The sequence below is a fragment of the Bos javanicus genome, chromosome 8, assembly GCF_032452875.1.
Source record: "Bos javanicus breed banteng chromosome 8, ARS-OSU_banteng_1.0, whole genome shotgun sequence".
NCBI classification, from domain to species: domain Eukaryota; kingdom Metazoa; phylum Chordata; class Mammalia; order Artiodactyla; family Bovidae; genus Bos; species Bos javanicus.
In genome coordinates, this window is record NC_083875.1 from 102,119,281 (window position 1) to 102,134,455 (window position 15,175).

The window sequence follows — 15,175 nt, forward strand, 5'->3', positions numbered from 1 at the left end:
CCATGAGCACAGATACAGGGTGCGTGAGCTACCAGGCTGTGTTTCATGTACAAAACAAGGTATAAATGAGGCTCATCAAGATGAAACTCTCTCTCCCAAATCAAAACATATGAAATGCTAATGTGAATCAGGAATGCAAAAACATCCAAACAGGAGAAGGACCAACGAGTGGGAGACTGAATACCTATTCATCTTGATAAATCACCGGGAAGAAATGCCCAAATTGAACATTTCCTTCCAACTCACCAGCTGGTGAATTCTTTTTTGGTCTAAAGCTTTCATTAACTAACCAGGCATTTTCTCAATGCCAATACCACCCGCTGGCCATTTGGAGATTGGTCTTCATATGCGTTCATTACAAAAATATTTCTTTGCTGTGTTATCACTGTCCTTACGTGGGCTAGCACGATCCTTATGTGTTGGGGATTCAAGGCAGAACACACAGACAAAAATCCCTGCCATCAGAGTGCTCCTATTTTAGTAGGGGAAAAGAAAACAAACAAGTAAAATTCAAAATACAAGTTCTGAAATGAGTTCTGTGCAGAAATTCAAACAGAGGAAATGGATAGAGAGTGATAGGGTGGTGATGGGGAGGTGATTTTTGAAAGGATGAATCTGAGCAGAAATCTGAGTGATAGGGCTTCCCTGGTGGCTCAGATGTAAAGAATCTGCCTGCAATACAGGAGATGCAGCTTTGATCCCTGGGCCAGGAAGATCCCCTGGAGAAGGAAATGGCCACCAGCTCCGGTGTTCTAGCCTGGGACATCCCATGTCAGGAGCCTGGCAGGCTGCAGTCCACGGGGTCGCAAAAGAATCAAACATGAAAAAAAAAAAAAAAGAATCAAACATGACTTAGTGACTACACAACAATGACAACATGTGGAGAGAGTGTCTCAGGATGAGTAAGCCCAGATGGAAAGACCTAGATGCAAAAACAAGTCTGACCCGTTTGAGAAATAGCAAGGAAGGTAGGGAGGCAGCTGATGCTTAGAGAGAAAGAGAGAGGGCAGAGGAATATGAGGTCAGTGAGGTAGGCAAGGGCCAGACTACACGTTCCATGGTCAGGCACATGGATTCTATTCCAACACTAACGCAAACTCATCAGACAGTTTTAAGCTGGGGATGACATGTTCTTATGTGAATGTTTTTCTTATTAATTTTTTAATTGGAATATAGTCGATCTACAATGTTGTTAGTTTCAGGAGTACAGCAAAGTGAATAAGTTTTACATATACATATATCCACTCTTTTTTAAGACTCTTTTTCCATACAGGTCATTACAGAGTATTGAGTAGAGTTCTTTGTGCTATACAATAGGTCCTTATTTGTTATCTATTTTATATATTGTTGTGAAAGTGAAAGTCTCTCACTGCTAAGTCACTTCAGTCGTGTTCGACTCTGTGCGACCCCATAGATGGAAGCCCACCAGGATCCCCCGTCCCTGGGATTCTCCAGGCAAGAACACTGGAGTAGGTTGCCATTTCCTTCTCCAATGCATGAAAGTGAAAAGTGAAAGGGAAGTCGCTCAGTCGTGTCCGACTCTTAGCGACCCCATGGACTGCAGCCTACCAGGCTCCTCCGTCCATGGGATTTTCCAGGCAAGAGTACTGGAATGGGGTGCCATTGCCTTCTCCGGAAAGTCTCTCAGTCGTGTCTAACTCTTTGCCACCCCAAGGACTATACAGTCCATGGAATTCTCCAGGCCAGAATACTGGAGTGGGTAGCTTTTCCTTCTCCAGGGGATCTTCCCAACCCAGAGATCAAGCTGGGGTCTCCTGCATTGCAGGCAGATTCTTTACCAACTGAGCTACCAGGGAAGCCCTATACATGGTTGTGTGTATATGTCAATCCCAACTTCCCAATTTATCCTGCCCGTCCTTCCCTCCAGTAACTATGTTTATTTTTTATATCTGTGACTCCATTTCTGTTTTGTAAATAAGTTCATTTGTACCATTTTTTAGATTCCACATATAGCAACATTACATATTTGTTTTTCTCTGTCTGATTTACTTCACTCAGTATGACATTTTGAGTGATCTTCTTAAATATTTTTTATTTCAATTAAAAAAAAATTTTTTTAAATCTTTTGGCTGCTCTGTGCAACGCATGGGATTTTAGCTCCCAGGAATCAAACTCACATCCCCTACATTGGAAGCATAAAGTCTTAACCACTGGACTGCTCAGGAAATCCCTTGAGTGATCATTTTAAAGCTCTGGTGAAGATGAAGACCGCAGCAGGTGACAGGCAACTGTGGAAGCAGGGAGAAGATTTAGAAGCTATTGCAGGAGTCCAAGCAAGAAGTTGCTAGCTTGGATTAAGCTGCTAGTTGTAAAGGCAAAGGGGGTAGAAGTGGTTGGATTCATGTTTATTTCAGGAACAAGCCAGCTTGTTAAGGGCTAGAAACTGGTGGGAGAAGCAGAATCAATTACAATTACTTTATGGCTTGAGCAGTCAGTGAATAGGAATGCCAATAACTGAGATAGAGAAGCCTGGGTGGAAAATGGATTTGTAGGGTAAAGACAAAGATCAGAAATCAAAAGTTCTATTGGTCTTGCTTATTAAATGTTCAAATAGGATATTGGAGACAGGTAGATATATGGAGCTCAGAGGAGAGAATGTGACTAGGACAGATACTCGGGGATTGTCGAAATACAGGTATTGTTTGTAGCCATGAGACTGGTAGAGATCACCGAGGCAGAAAGGGTAGATAATGAAGTAAAGGGATGAGAAGGCAGAGGGCGGGGCAACATTAAAGTAGATGGAACTGGTGGAACAGACTGGGAAGGAGCAGCCAGCGAGGCAGCAGGATCCAAAAGCCAAGAGAAAAGGTGTTTCAAGGAGGGGATGCCAAATGCTGTAGAGAAAATCAGATAAGAATAAAATTGGCCGGCGGATTTTGCAAGATAGAGACACTCCCAGTAAAGCATTGAGAACAAATGCCTCTGGACTGCAAACAAAGACAGAAGAGGAGGTAAGGATGTGGCGCCTCCACAACATTCTTGCAGGGAGGTTCACTGTAAAGACGGGAAAGACAGAGCAGCTGCAGGGAATATGGCACCCAAGGAAGTACGTCTATCTTTGTTTGCATTTAAAAAGGAGACATGACAGCCTGCCAAGGCAGTGGTGGGACCCATTCTTTACTGGGGGAACAGACGCGGCAAGAAGGGATGGCAGGATTAAGGGAAGATGGGGGCAAGAGAGTTGGGACCAAGAGAGAAGATAAAATACAGGTTCTGCCTGCAGGCAGCCCCGGGAGACTTTGGGAGTAGGAAGTCCTCACCTGATTACTTCTAATTTTTCAGGAAAATAAGACACAAGAGGCTGGAGGACACCATCACAGAATTGAGGCGAGATGAGAAAATGAGTGGAAAGTGATTTTCTAGGGTACTAGAGCAGGACTGCCAGTCATTCTCCCCCGGAGAGTAACCCACTCTTAAGGTACTTGTAACAGAATCACAAATAGGTTATTGAGAAAGAAACAGAGGACAAATTCTTCTTAAGGATGAAATAGTTCAAATATCCAGAAGAAATGTAACCAACACTCATGGATACACTCCCCAGATTTATTCAATGCTGCTATTTTGTTTTAGATATCTTTTAAGAAATAAAACATTACAGTTTCAGGGAAGTCCCTTGAGAACCTCTCTCCAATCTTCATATCCTTCTTCCTCTTTCTCTTAAAGTTCATCATATAATGATAAAAAGTAATAGTGTGCCTCTTTGTTCGAGCCTATACAGCTCTGCGGCGATTTCATTCGGCCAAATGCTGTTATTCAAGATTTACCTGTTATCTGGGTTGTCAGGGAGATGACCACAGGAAGTTCAGAAGACAAAGCCTGGATGCTGACACTGTAGTTGGTACCTGGACTCAGGTCCAAACACGTCTCAGGAGTCTGACTGCTGGCAGTGATATTAAAGATCATTTCCTGGGCAAATCCTTTTTGATACCATCTCTGGCCCCAAATGTGGACCTGAAACATAGAAAAGTTCACCAGGTAAATTACTAGCTTGAAAGGTTGAATGCCTGGACACTTACTTTTTCTCATGGGCACTCTTGCTCTCCATTCTAAAGTTCCTCTAAAACGTGAAATACATTATGCGGTATCCTGGATGGGAGGAGGGTTTGGGAGAGGCTGGATATATGTATATGAATGGCTGAGTCCCTTTGCTGTTCCCCTGAAACTACCAGAACATTGTCAATAGGCTATGCCCCAACACAAAATAAAAAGTTTAAAGTTTGAGAAAACAAATATGAAATACAAGTAGAGCTGTAATACTATAAATATTTGGGAAGTCCATAATTACAATATCATCAGTAAAATAAATATATTTTTAAATCAAAATGCACATCAGGCCCTGAAACTGACGAGTTTCTCCTTTTTTGTTCCCACACACATAATGGCACATGCCCAGTGAGAAAGCCTGTTGGCAAACCTGAAGAAGGAAGGCCAGAGAACAATTTCCTAGGAAAAAAAAAAAGAATCTGAACTAAGGCTTTTCCAGAGCAGGGTGTGCGTTAGGATACTCCTAGCCGGTTTCTGGTAAGACCTGGGAAGGGTTTTTCTCCTCTCTCACCACCTTCTGACATTCCCAGCATCTGGACCAACAGATCCACTTTTCTTCCTACTTACTTTCTTCTAGCAGCAGCTCATCCCATGGTCTGTACCTTTGCTACAAACATATTTAGCTTTAAAAGTTCCCCCTTGACTCTCTAGGCAACACATTCAGACCCTTATCAGAGGCACCGGTGCAGAGAGACACACACCCATGAAAAGTCGCTGGCTTCCTTCCATGGATTCCGCCTGAACCTCAGCTCTGTGTCAGACTATGTTACACAGAGAAACTCTCATGTCTTTCTCATCAATCCCCAAAGTCTCTGACTTCAAACATGTGGCAGAAATGCCCACTTTCTTGCTTCTTCTTCTTCTTTTTTAAGAATTGCATTCAGTTTTTATTTTACGTTTTTAATTTTTATTGGAGTATAGTTAATTTACCATGTTGTGTTAATTTCAGGTGCACAGCAAAGGGAATCAGGTACACGCACACATGTATCCACTTTTTTAAGAGTCTTTTTCATATGGCTCATTAGAGAGTATTGAGTAGAGTTCCCTGTGCTACACCTCAGGCTCTTACCAGTTATCTGTTTTATATATGGTGGTATGTATATGCCAGTCCCTGGGCCTCCCTGGTGGCACTAAGACTAAGAGATGTGGGTTCAGTCCCTGGGTTGGGAAGACCCCCTGGAGGAGGGCATGGCAACCCAGTCCAGTATTCGTGCTTGGAGAATACTGGAATGAATGTCTTGCTTCTCTGTTACAAGTACCTCCCATGGACAGATGAGCTATGTGGGTCCATAGGGTCCCACAGAGTCAGACATGATTGCAGTGATTTAGCACACACGCACGCATGTCAGTCCCAATCTCCCAATTTATCCCTCCCTCTCTTATCCCCTACCTCTAGTTCATTTGTACCCTTTTTTCACACTGGAGGGTAATTGCTTTACAATGTCGTGTCGGTTTCTGCCAAACAACAACGTGAATCAGCCGTAAGTATACACATGTCTCCTCCTTCTTGACGCTCGCTCCCACCACTCCACGCCATCCTACCCATCTAGGTTGTCACAGAGTACTGGGTTGAGCCTTCTTTATTATACAGCAACTTCCCACTAGCTATCCATTTTATATATGCTAATGTGTATATTTCAATGCTGCTCTCTCAGTTCAGTCCACCCTCCCCTTCCCCTGCTAAATCCACAAGTCTGTTCTCCATGTCTGACAGGCATTAGTACCTGCAAATAGGCATTAGTAACTTTTTTTTTTAGATTCCACATATAAATTATATCATATGATATTTGTCTTTCTTTGTCTGACTTATTCACTCAGTATGACAATCTTTGGATCCATCCGTGTTGCTGCAAATAGCATTATTTTGCTTTTTTAATGGCTGAGTAACAGTCCTTTGTATATATGTTACACATCTTTATCCATTCCTCTGTTGATGGGCATTTAGGTTGCTTCCATGCCCTGGCTACTGTAAATAGTGCTACAATGAACATTGGGGTGCATGTATCTTTTTGAATGATGTTTTCTCAGGGTATTTGCTCAGCAGTGGGATTCCTGGCTTATATGGTTCTTGCTTCTTATTGCAATTGTAACTATAAATCTTTCATTGATTATGGAAACTATATAAGTGGGGGTTTTTTTTGGGGGGGTGTTGATATTTTTTGAACCTCTCACACAAGACAAACACCTAAAAAAAAATAAGTTTCAGTAACTTACTAAATACATCTCCTCTATATCAGCTGTCTTCATACTTCTCCATCTCAAGCAGGTTTCATTAAATACTGAAATGTTACTGATGGTTTGTTTTACTGCAAGAGGAAAAGAATGAGAAATCAACTTACACCTTATACCAAAATACTACTTTCTAATTGAACAATCTTCCAAAGATAAGCATTTACAAGAGGATGCCTTCTGCACTATTTCAGTTTAGAAACTAGTGGTAGCAGTCCAAGAAACCCCATTTTTATATGCCAGTAAACTCAGTCCTGATGAAAGATTCACGACCAAAAGATACCCAATCAGAGGATCCTTCTTAAAAATTATGTGTCTATTCACTGCAAATTCCCTTGGTTTCCTAAGCTAAAACTCATTGTCTTTGCCTTGGACAAACCTCATTTAGACAAAAAAGCACCAGTTTGAAATTCTGAGCTGAGAGCAACATTTCAGCAGAGAACTGAGAATTGCTCCCTGAGGAAATAAAAAAGGCCACCTCAAACAGTCAGGCTTTTCATGATGGAAAGCGGGGAATGGTCCCTCTTGGTTTGGGCTTCCTCATCTTTTATTACTAAAGAACCATTCATTGGTCTCTGCTCAATGTCATGGTAATCAATCCAAAAGATAGTTCAGATCTGGTACTGTGTAATATAGAGGCACATTCGTCAAGCTTTTAAAATAAAGACTGTGAAAGTGTTAATCGATCAGTCGTGTCCAATTCTCTGTGATTCTGTGGACTGTAGCCCACCAGACTCCTCTGTTCATGGGATTCTCCAGGAAGGAATACTGGAGTGGGTAGCCAATCCCTTCTCCAGGGGATCTTCCAGACCCACGGATCAGACCTGGGTCTCCTGCATTGCAGGCAGACTCTACTGCCTGCACCACCAGGGAAGCCCCAAATAAAGACTAGTTATTCAAAACTCTGGTATCAGAGGTTACTTCCTTCAAAGATGATCCCTGTCCCTAAACTGAAAATAATATATCAAACTTGCTAAGAAGTTTCATAGGAACACTATGATGATTAATATGTGATAAAGACAACTCCCAAAGCACCTGAAAAAAAGAAAATCTCATGAGAGCCAACCCTATTGTGTAACCCCCTCAATTAACAGGTTCCTTTGAAAGAAGCCAAGCCAAATGGACGTGACCCCTTTTTATGGATTGGGCAGCTTTGCCCGAAGAAAACCTGTTCCACAGGTCACAAGCTTTACTTCAAATGTTGTAAGACAAAGTAGGGAAGAAAGTATAGGTGATTCAGGTTAAGGCAATCTTGCTACTAGGTATAGAAGATGGTTTTAGAGATAAATAGCAGTGGTTAAAGGAAACTCACACTTCTTAAATTTTCAAAACATATATAATTTTAATAGTATTTAAACAGTTCCAGATCATACAAAAAGGTAGCAAGTTTCCAATTCATTCAGTATGACCGGATAATCAACAATGCCCAAGCTGTACAAAATGGCACAACTAATAACTAAACACAGTATGCCAAACTCAGTTATAAATATAAATACAAAAATACAAAATCAAATAATAGCAAATAGAAGTCAGCAATACATTCAAAGAGCAGTATACTAGAAACAAGGGAGATTTACTCCAGGAATACAGAGATGATCATTATTGCTGCTGCTGCTGCTGTCACTTCAGTCATGTCTGACTCTTTGCGACCCCATAGACAGCAGCCCACCAGGCTCCCCCGTCCCTGGGATTCTCCAGGCAAGAACACCGGAGTGGGTTGCCATTTCCTGCTCCAATGCATGAAAGTGAAAAGTGAAAGTGAAGTCGCTCAGTCGTGTCCGATTCTGTGTGACCCCCTGGACTGCAGCCTACCAGGCTCCTCCATCCATGGGATTTTCCAGGCAAGAGTACTGGAGTGGGGTGCCATTGCCTTCTCCGTGATCATTATTAGGAAAGACATTAATAGATCAAAAGAGAAAAACCATATGGTCACTTTTATATTCATAATGGTTAATACATTTAATGGACATTCCTTTCTAGAAATCTTCATAAACTAGGATTTAATTTGATAGAAACTCACTGATTTAAAGGAGTGTTTATTAGAAAACACCATACTTAGTGGTAAAACAATGAAGCGATTTCTAGAAAAGTTAAGAACAATCCAAGGATGCATGGCCTGACAGCTGCTATCTAGCCCTTTTGTTGTTGTTTAGCCCCTGAGTCATGTCCGACTCTTGCAACCTTGTCAGGCTCCTCTATACTCAGGAGATTCTAGACAATGCAGACCTAGGCAATGAAAAGATGAGCTATAAATGCCAGAAAGAAAGGGATCAAATTATGCAACTGCTAGTGAATCGAAAAGAATCAACTAAAAAACAAATATACAATAGAAAAACAAATAATAGGAATTTGGCAAAGTGTACCCAAAGGTAAGAACATAGAAAAACTAACAGTTTTCTATATATCTGCAAGAACAAGTATGGTGGGCCGAATAACGGTCCCTCCAAAGACATCCACATCCTAGTTCCTAGAATCTGTATCATGTTACCTTAATGGCATACAGACTTTGCAAATGTAATTACAGTGTGGAAGATTATCCTGGATTATTCAGATGGGCTCAATGCAGTGACAAGGGTTCTTAAAAGAAGGAGACAAGATCAGAGCCAGAGAGAAATTTAAGGTTAAACTGAGGAGCTTTAAAGACTGAGGATGGGGCCACAAGCCAAGGAATATAGGCAGGCTCTAGAAACCAGAAAGGGCAAGGAAAGGGATTCTCCCTTTGAGCCCCCAGGATGAACACAGGCCTGCTCACACAAGTAAATTGAAACCACAAATAAAACAGAAAATTTAAAAGACCTCTATTCACAAGAGAAGAAAACATGAACAAACTTCAAATACCTAGAAATAAATCAGAGTAGAAATGTCCAAGACTTACATTGTGGCAGGAAAATTGAAATAATACTTTTCTTAAACAGACATGAGACTTTTCTTTTCTGATAAACAAGGAAAATAAGGAAGCAATGAACAAGCTGGGGAAACAGCATAAATAACCCTAAAAGAGGTAAGCAATCTTGATTATTCTTTAGCTGTTACTACAAACACTTGTAGCTCGATTTGTCCTTCACAAAGCTAAACAAAACTAATTACTCTCTGATTCCATATAAACTATACTCTGCACCTGGCATTCTTCTCTTGTAGCATTCTACATTTCAAAAAGGTCACAGGTCGCTAACTTCAGAGACACCAGATCCGGTTGCTGTAGCCATTTTGAAATTTTACCAAAAAAAAAGCAAAACATTCATTAGGATATAAAACTTTTTCCCTGTCTCCCAGAGAGCAGGGGACAGCTCCTGAAGCACTAGCCTGCTGTGTTTCCCCTGTGCCTGGCAAAGAATAAGTCTACTTTTTTATTTTCTCCAAACTCTGTCTCCATATTTCTATTTGGCATCAGTTGGACAGGGGGATCAAGATTTTGGCAACAACATGAAGATTTTTTTTTCTCTGAAGGACATGAAAGAAAACAATAAAGAGAAAAATGCCACATCCTTGAATGAAAAGATAGGAAAGTGCAGATACCAATTCTCCACCACGTAACCTACAAGCAGAATGTACTTCCAAAGGTGATTCCATGGTCCTTCTTGGAATAAGTTTACTCATTCATTCAGTGAATATTTAGAAAGCTCTCACCATGTGCCAGGCACACTTTGGAGCAGGATAAAGTGGTGAGAAAACGAAGTCCCTGCACCTAATGGGATTCATTCTAGTGAAAAAGGCAGAAAATAAGTGAAAAAATAAATCTTAAAATATAATCTTGGGACTTCCATGGTGGTCCAGTGGCTAAGACTCTGTGTTCCCGAGGCAGGGGGCCTGGGTTCAGTCCCTGGGAAGGGAACTAGATCCTGCATGCCACAGATAACTGTAATGTTAAGTAATGGTAGGTCCACAATTCCTTCTGTTCACAGGAAACATCTCACTGGTTAAGTTTAGGTTCATGTTGGTCAGAGAGTGACTCTCTCTAGATTCCCTTCTTTCCATCCAAAGAGCTCACGGTTTGAACTAAAGGTAGGTTGAATCCCTGCTGAGCTCACTTGGAGTGGAAAAAGGATCCCCAGTAGAAGGCAGCTCATGATGAATCTTGTCCTGCCCCACTCTCTGATCCTTTGCTCTATTAAATATTATACATGCCCGGTCTCTCATTCAAATGGCCATTCTCTGCTGCACTTTCAGTGGTCACTCTGCCTTCTCTCTCTCCTTTCCCCACCCACAGGGCCAATCTAAGCTAGAAGCCTGAAGCTGAAAAACCAGACCTGCAAGAATGACTCAGAGAAGAAAAATTTTGGCTCTTAGTTCATCAGATTCTTAGAAATTATGTTTCAGCCTTGTTAATGCAAGCAAGCAACTCTGGGCAAAATCAGTCATTACTTTCTCAGGGCTCCCAGAGTCCCCTGCAACTTCAAACTACACTTTATGCATTATATTACTATGTATGTATAATTATGCATGTGTGTATTATGAAACACCATGTCTCACTCATCTTTGTACACCTAGTGCCCGGGACAGTGGCGACCATGGCATTCCCTACTGTTAAAATGTAAGCAGTCAGAAGTATGAGGAAATCTAAGTACCTGATATACTGGGAGTGTGCAAGTTGCTCAATCATGTCCAGCCCATGCACTATAGCCTGCCAGGCTCCTCTATCCATGGGCTTCTCCTGACAAATACTGGAGTGGGTTGCCATGCCCTTCTCCAGGGAATCTTCCCAACCCAGAGATGGAACCCAGGTCTCCTGCACTGCAAGTGGATTCTTTACCAGCTGAGCTACGAGGGAAGCCCCTACCTGATATATTAACCAAATGGAATACAAGTACTCTGAATAAGACATGGTTCCTGCCCTTAATATGTATTTAATTGAGAAAAGTTACACACTATATCAATGTAACAAAAATATAAAAGGGTATATAATAAATGTCATAAGATAAATTTAAGTCACAGTTGACATTTGATAGATGCTTATTGCATTTCACATATTATGCTGGTTTTCCATGTGCATTAACACATTTAGTCTCACAACAAATCCATAACCTTATTCCCATTTTTAAAGTTAAGGCAGTTTAGCTACATGAGGTTAAATAACTTGCTTAAAGGCACAGAGATTGAAAACAGATCTGCGATTTGAATTTAGATAACCTGACTCCAGAGTAACTGTGCCAAACTCCTCCCAATATTTCCTCCTGGAAAAGATTCAGAAAGAAGAACATGTACTTTCAGTTGAGGGGATCATGAAAGAAGGGAATACAGGAACTGAAGAAGAGGGGTGAGGTTTCCAGGTAGAAGAAAGGGCAGGAGAGCAGAGATATGGAGGCGGAAAGTTAGCACTTAGAGAGTTTATTACAGGGCTTCCCTGGTGGCTCAGCCGGGAAGAATCTACCAGCCAATGCAGGAGACACTGGTAGGATCCCTGATCCGGGAAGATCCCACTTGCCACAGAGCAACTGAGCCCGTGCACCAGAACTACTGAGCCTGTGCTCTGAAGCCCACAAACTCTAGAGCCCACGCTCCACAACAAGAGAAGCCTCTGCAATGAGAGGCCCGTGCCCTGCAAGGAAGAGTAGCCCCCGCTCGCCGCAACTAGAGAAAAGCCTGTGCAGCAGCAAATACCCAGCACAACCAGAAAGAAATTTTCAAAAAAGAGTTCATTAAGATTAGCGTTCCAATTACTTCACTGATAGTGGTGGCCCCTTAAATGCAAATCTCTCCATACATTCTCCAAAATATACTTCAGATCAACTGGAAAAGCAAACAGAACAACATAAAACCAATACTGTCATCACCACTGGAAGAAAAGAGAAAACTGCAAACTTTAAATCACCTTTTATAAAAAAACGAATAGCAAATCCCAGCAAAGCTATCTCTCAATTGCCCACACAACATTCTAGAGAGTGAGGGGGTTCTAGAAGAGCCCTGTGAAAGAGAAGAAGGAAGCAAAGGGCCCAGTCATGAGTCAGAGTCACTCCCAGAAAGAGGAATTTCACCTTAAGGGTGAAAATACTGAAAAGGAGACCTGGCATATCAGAGTACTAACTACAAGCAAAAGAAGAAAAATCTATGAGACTTCAGGTCAAACCAGTCAATCCTAAGGGAAATCAACCCTGAGTATTCACTGGAAGGACTGATGCTGAAGCTAAAGCTCCAATAATTTGGCCACCTGATACAAAGAGCCAACTCATTGGAAAAGACCCTGATGATGGGAAAGATTGAGGGCAGGAGGAGAAGGGAGCAACAGAGGATGGGATGGTTGGATGGCATCAGTGACTCAGTGGAGATGAATTTGAGCAAACTCTGGGAGATGGTGAAGGACAGGGAAACTTAGTGTGCTGAGTTCATGGGGTTGCAAGGAGTCAGACACAACTTGGCAACTGAACGAGAAAGGTATTGCTTCTGGGAAAACAGAGGATAGAAAGGAAGGAATAGGTATCCTTTGGAAACTATGCGGTGACAGGAAAAAATAGTGCAGGGAGAAGGTACGATCCGATTAAGTCAAAGTGAAAGTCGCTCAGGCAGGCCCGACTCTTTGCAACCCCATGGACCATACAGTCCATGGAATTCTCCAGGCCAGTACACTAGAGTGGGTAGCCGTTCCTTTCTCCAGGGGATCTTCCCAACCCAGGGATTGAACCCAGGTCTCCCACATTGCAGGCGGATTATTTACCAGCTGAGCCACAAGGGAAGCCCCATACATCAAAAGAGAACCCAAAATAGAAGAATACAGATAAACTACAACCACCTTTATAAAGCAAAAGGAAGCATAAGAAAAGATACAGGAAATATGAGAGCAGAAATGAATGATGTAGAGCAAGAGTCAGGAAATGTTTCTGTAGAGGGTCCAATAGTAAATATTTTAGGTTTTCTGGACCAGACGCTTCTGTTACAACTACTCAATCTTGGCTTTGTAGCACAAAAGCAACCAGACGATATGAAAATAAATGACTTGACTGTGTTCCAATAAAACTTTATTATGAAATCAGATGACAGGCCAGATTTGGCCCACGGTCCGTACTTTGCTAATCCCTGATGTGGAGTAGATCTAATTGTAGAAACAAATAGTAGATCTAATTAATAAAAAAAAAAAATCTTGACTTTTTGAAAATACTTATCAAAATAGACAAACTGCTAACTAATCAGCTAGAAAATAAAAAGGAAAAAATCAAGTAAAAGGAGAAATAATCTTTGAAATAAAAGAAAATTCAAAAAGTTACTTTTGCAGACCACCAGGCAAATAAATTTTGAAAACAGATAAAATGGGTAATTCCTAACACAGTTTACCAAAATGGCCTCCATTAGACATTAAAAGCTGAAACATACAATGTCCATAAAAAAAAAAAAAATTGAGACCATCATCAAGGAACTAACACAGAAAATCCCTAGGCCTAGACTGTTACCCAAAGGAATTCTACCTAACCGTCCAAGAACAGGTAGTCCAAATGCTTCATAAATTGTGATGATGAAGGAAATTTTCCAAATTCTTTTTATGAAACAAGGAAAATACTAATGTCTAAACCTGATAAGGATAGTCCAGAAGAAGAAAGAAAACTATAAATTCACATCACATGAATATTGGTGCAAAAATACTCAAAGAAAAGTAAGAAACAGAATCTAATGCCATATAAAAAAATAATGTACTAATGACCAAGTGGGATTTATTTCAGGAAAAGGGGCGAGAAAGAGAGAACAAGAGAGAGAAATGTGAAATTATATCTAATTAAAAAGTCACAAGGAAATGAAAAGAAAAAAGAACACCAAGTAGTTAGGTTTCCTTTGTACTGTATTAATGGACAGGGTAAACTAAGAAGTAAGTGGTTGCCGGGAGCCGGTGAGGCATTCCACTCGTGACAAAGGTCATGAGGAAGGAGGCTCGGCATACGCAAAGTCGGGATCGAGCCTCAGGAGTCTGCCCGGATATTCTCGAGCATTTTCCCCCAAAAAACCAGAGTCTGCCTACTTTATTGCTTTGTGCTCTCACCTCTGACTTTACTGGGGGCTGTCCCCTACCACCATCTCGCTCTCTCTCTGTCAAAGAGTTAACTTACAGCTCCAATTAATAAAGTTCCTGGGCAATTAGGAGTGTTTAAATCCAAACCCCTCAGATGGCTCTCTAACTCACCTGACAAGTGTACCCGGACTCCTGCAGCTATGCATACGATTGTTTACAGTCTCCCAGCCTCCAGAGGCACGGGAAGCTTAAGATATTCAAATAGCTTAGAGCCTCTCAGAGAGTTAAAAACTGTCAGAATAAACTAGTAAAGGATTTCATTGATGAGTCAATGCTTGTTGCCAAGTTTTCACATCCCCTGAATTGTATCCTTGAATATGTATTAATTAATAGTTGGTATGTAGAAAAAATAAGTAGTGGCCTTGGTGTTAGTAACTTTAGACCCTTAAGGTAATAAATTCTTTTCTTTGTTGTAAGCCCATTACACATCCGCCCTATAGGAATGCAATTTTATCTTTGGAAGATGGTGCCAAACCTTAAAATAATTACTCTTAGAGAAAATAAGTCTTTGTTGATAAGTCCTTTTCAAGAGTCATAAAATGTTAGTAGGCCTTCTGGCCAGAAGATGATGTAAATCACCTAAACCATTTGTATACGATAAATTTGCAGGAAAGAAACCTTGGTTTTTGATAAGAATCAAAGACTGCTGACTTTGCATCCCCTATTATCCTCTATGTGTAACTTAGGGTATAAAAGCCCCTGTTAAAAATAAAGCTATGGGCCTTGCTCACCAACGCTTGGTCTCCCCATGTCATTCTTCCCTTTAACTTCCAGCTGAGTCTCCATCTGGAGCGCGGAACCCACCACGCTTACTAATTATGCCTGGGCTTCTAAGACCCACTCGAGAAGGTGTCTAGGGTGAGGCACCTTCCGCTATTCGAGAGGGCGCCT

The 15,175-nt window shown here is 41.3% G+C and overlaps 1 protein-coding gene across 5 annotated transcripts in view; it reads right to left on the reverse strand.

The window, feature by feature from the left end:
- The window catches only part of SUSD1 (sushi domain containing 1), a 151,016-nt gene that overhangs the window by 35,948 nt on the left and 99,893 nt on the right, over positions 1-15,175 (reverse strand). For all 5 annotated transcript variants that reach the window (XR_009738215.1, XM_061426491.1, XM_061426493.1 and 2 more), the window contains 2 exons: positions 6,280-6,371; positions 3,786-3,972 (listed from right to left, as the gene is read on the reverse strand). Coding sequence is in view for 4 of the 5 variants with exons in the window: in XM_061426491.1 (XP_061282475.1) it covers positions 3,786-3,972; positions 6,280-6,371 (279 nt within the window). In the remaining variant the exon portion in view is untranslated. The remainder of the gene's footprint in view (positions 1-3,785; positions 3,973-6,279; positions 6,372-15,175) is intronic.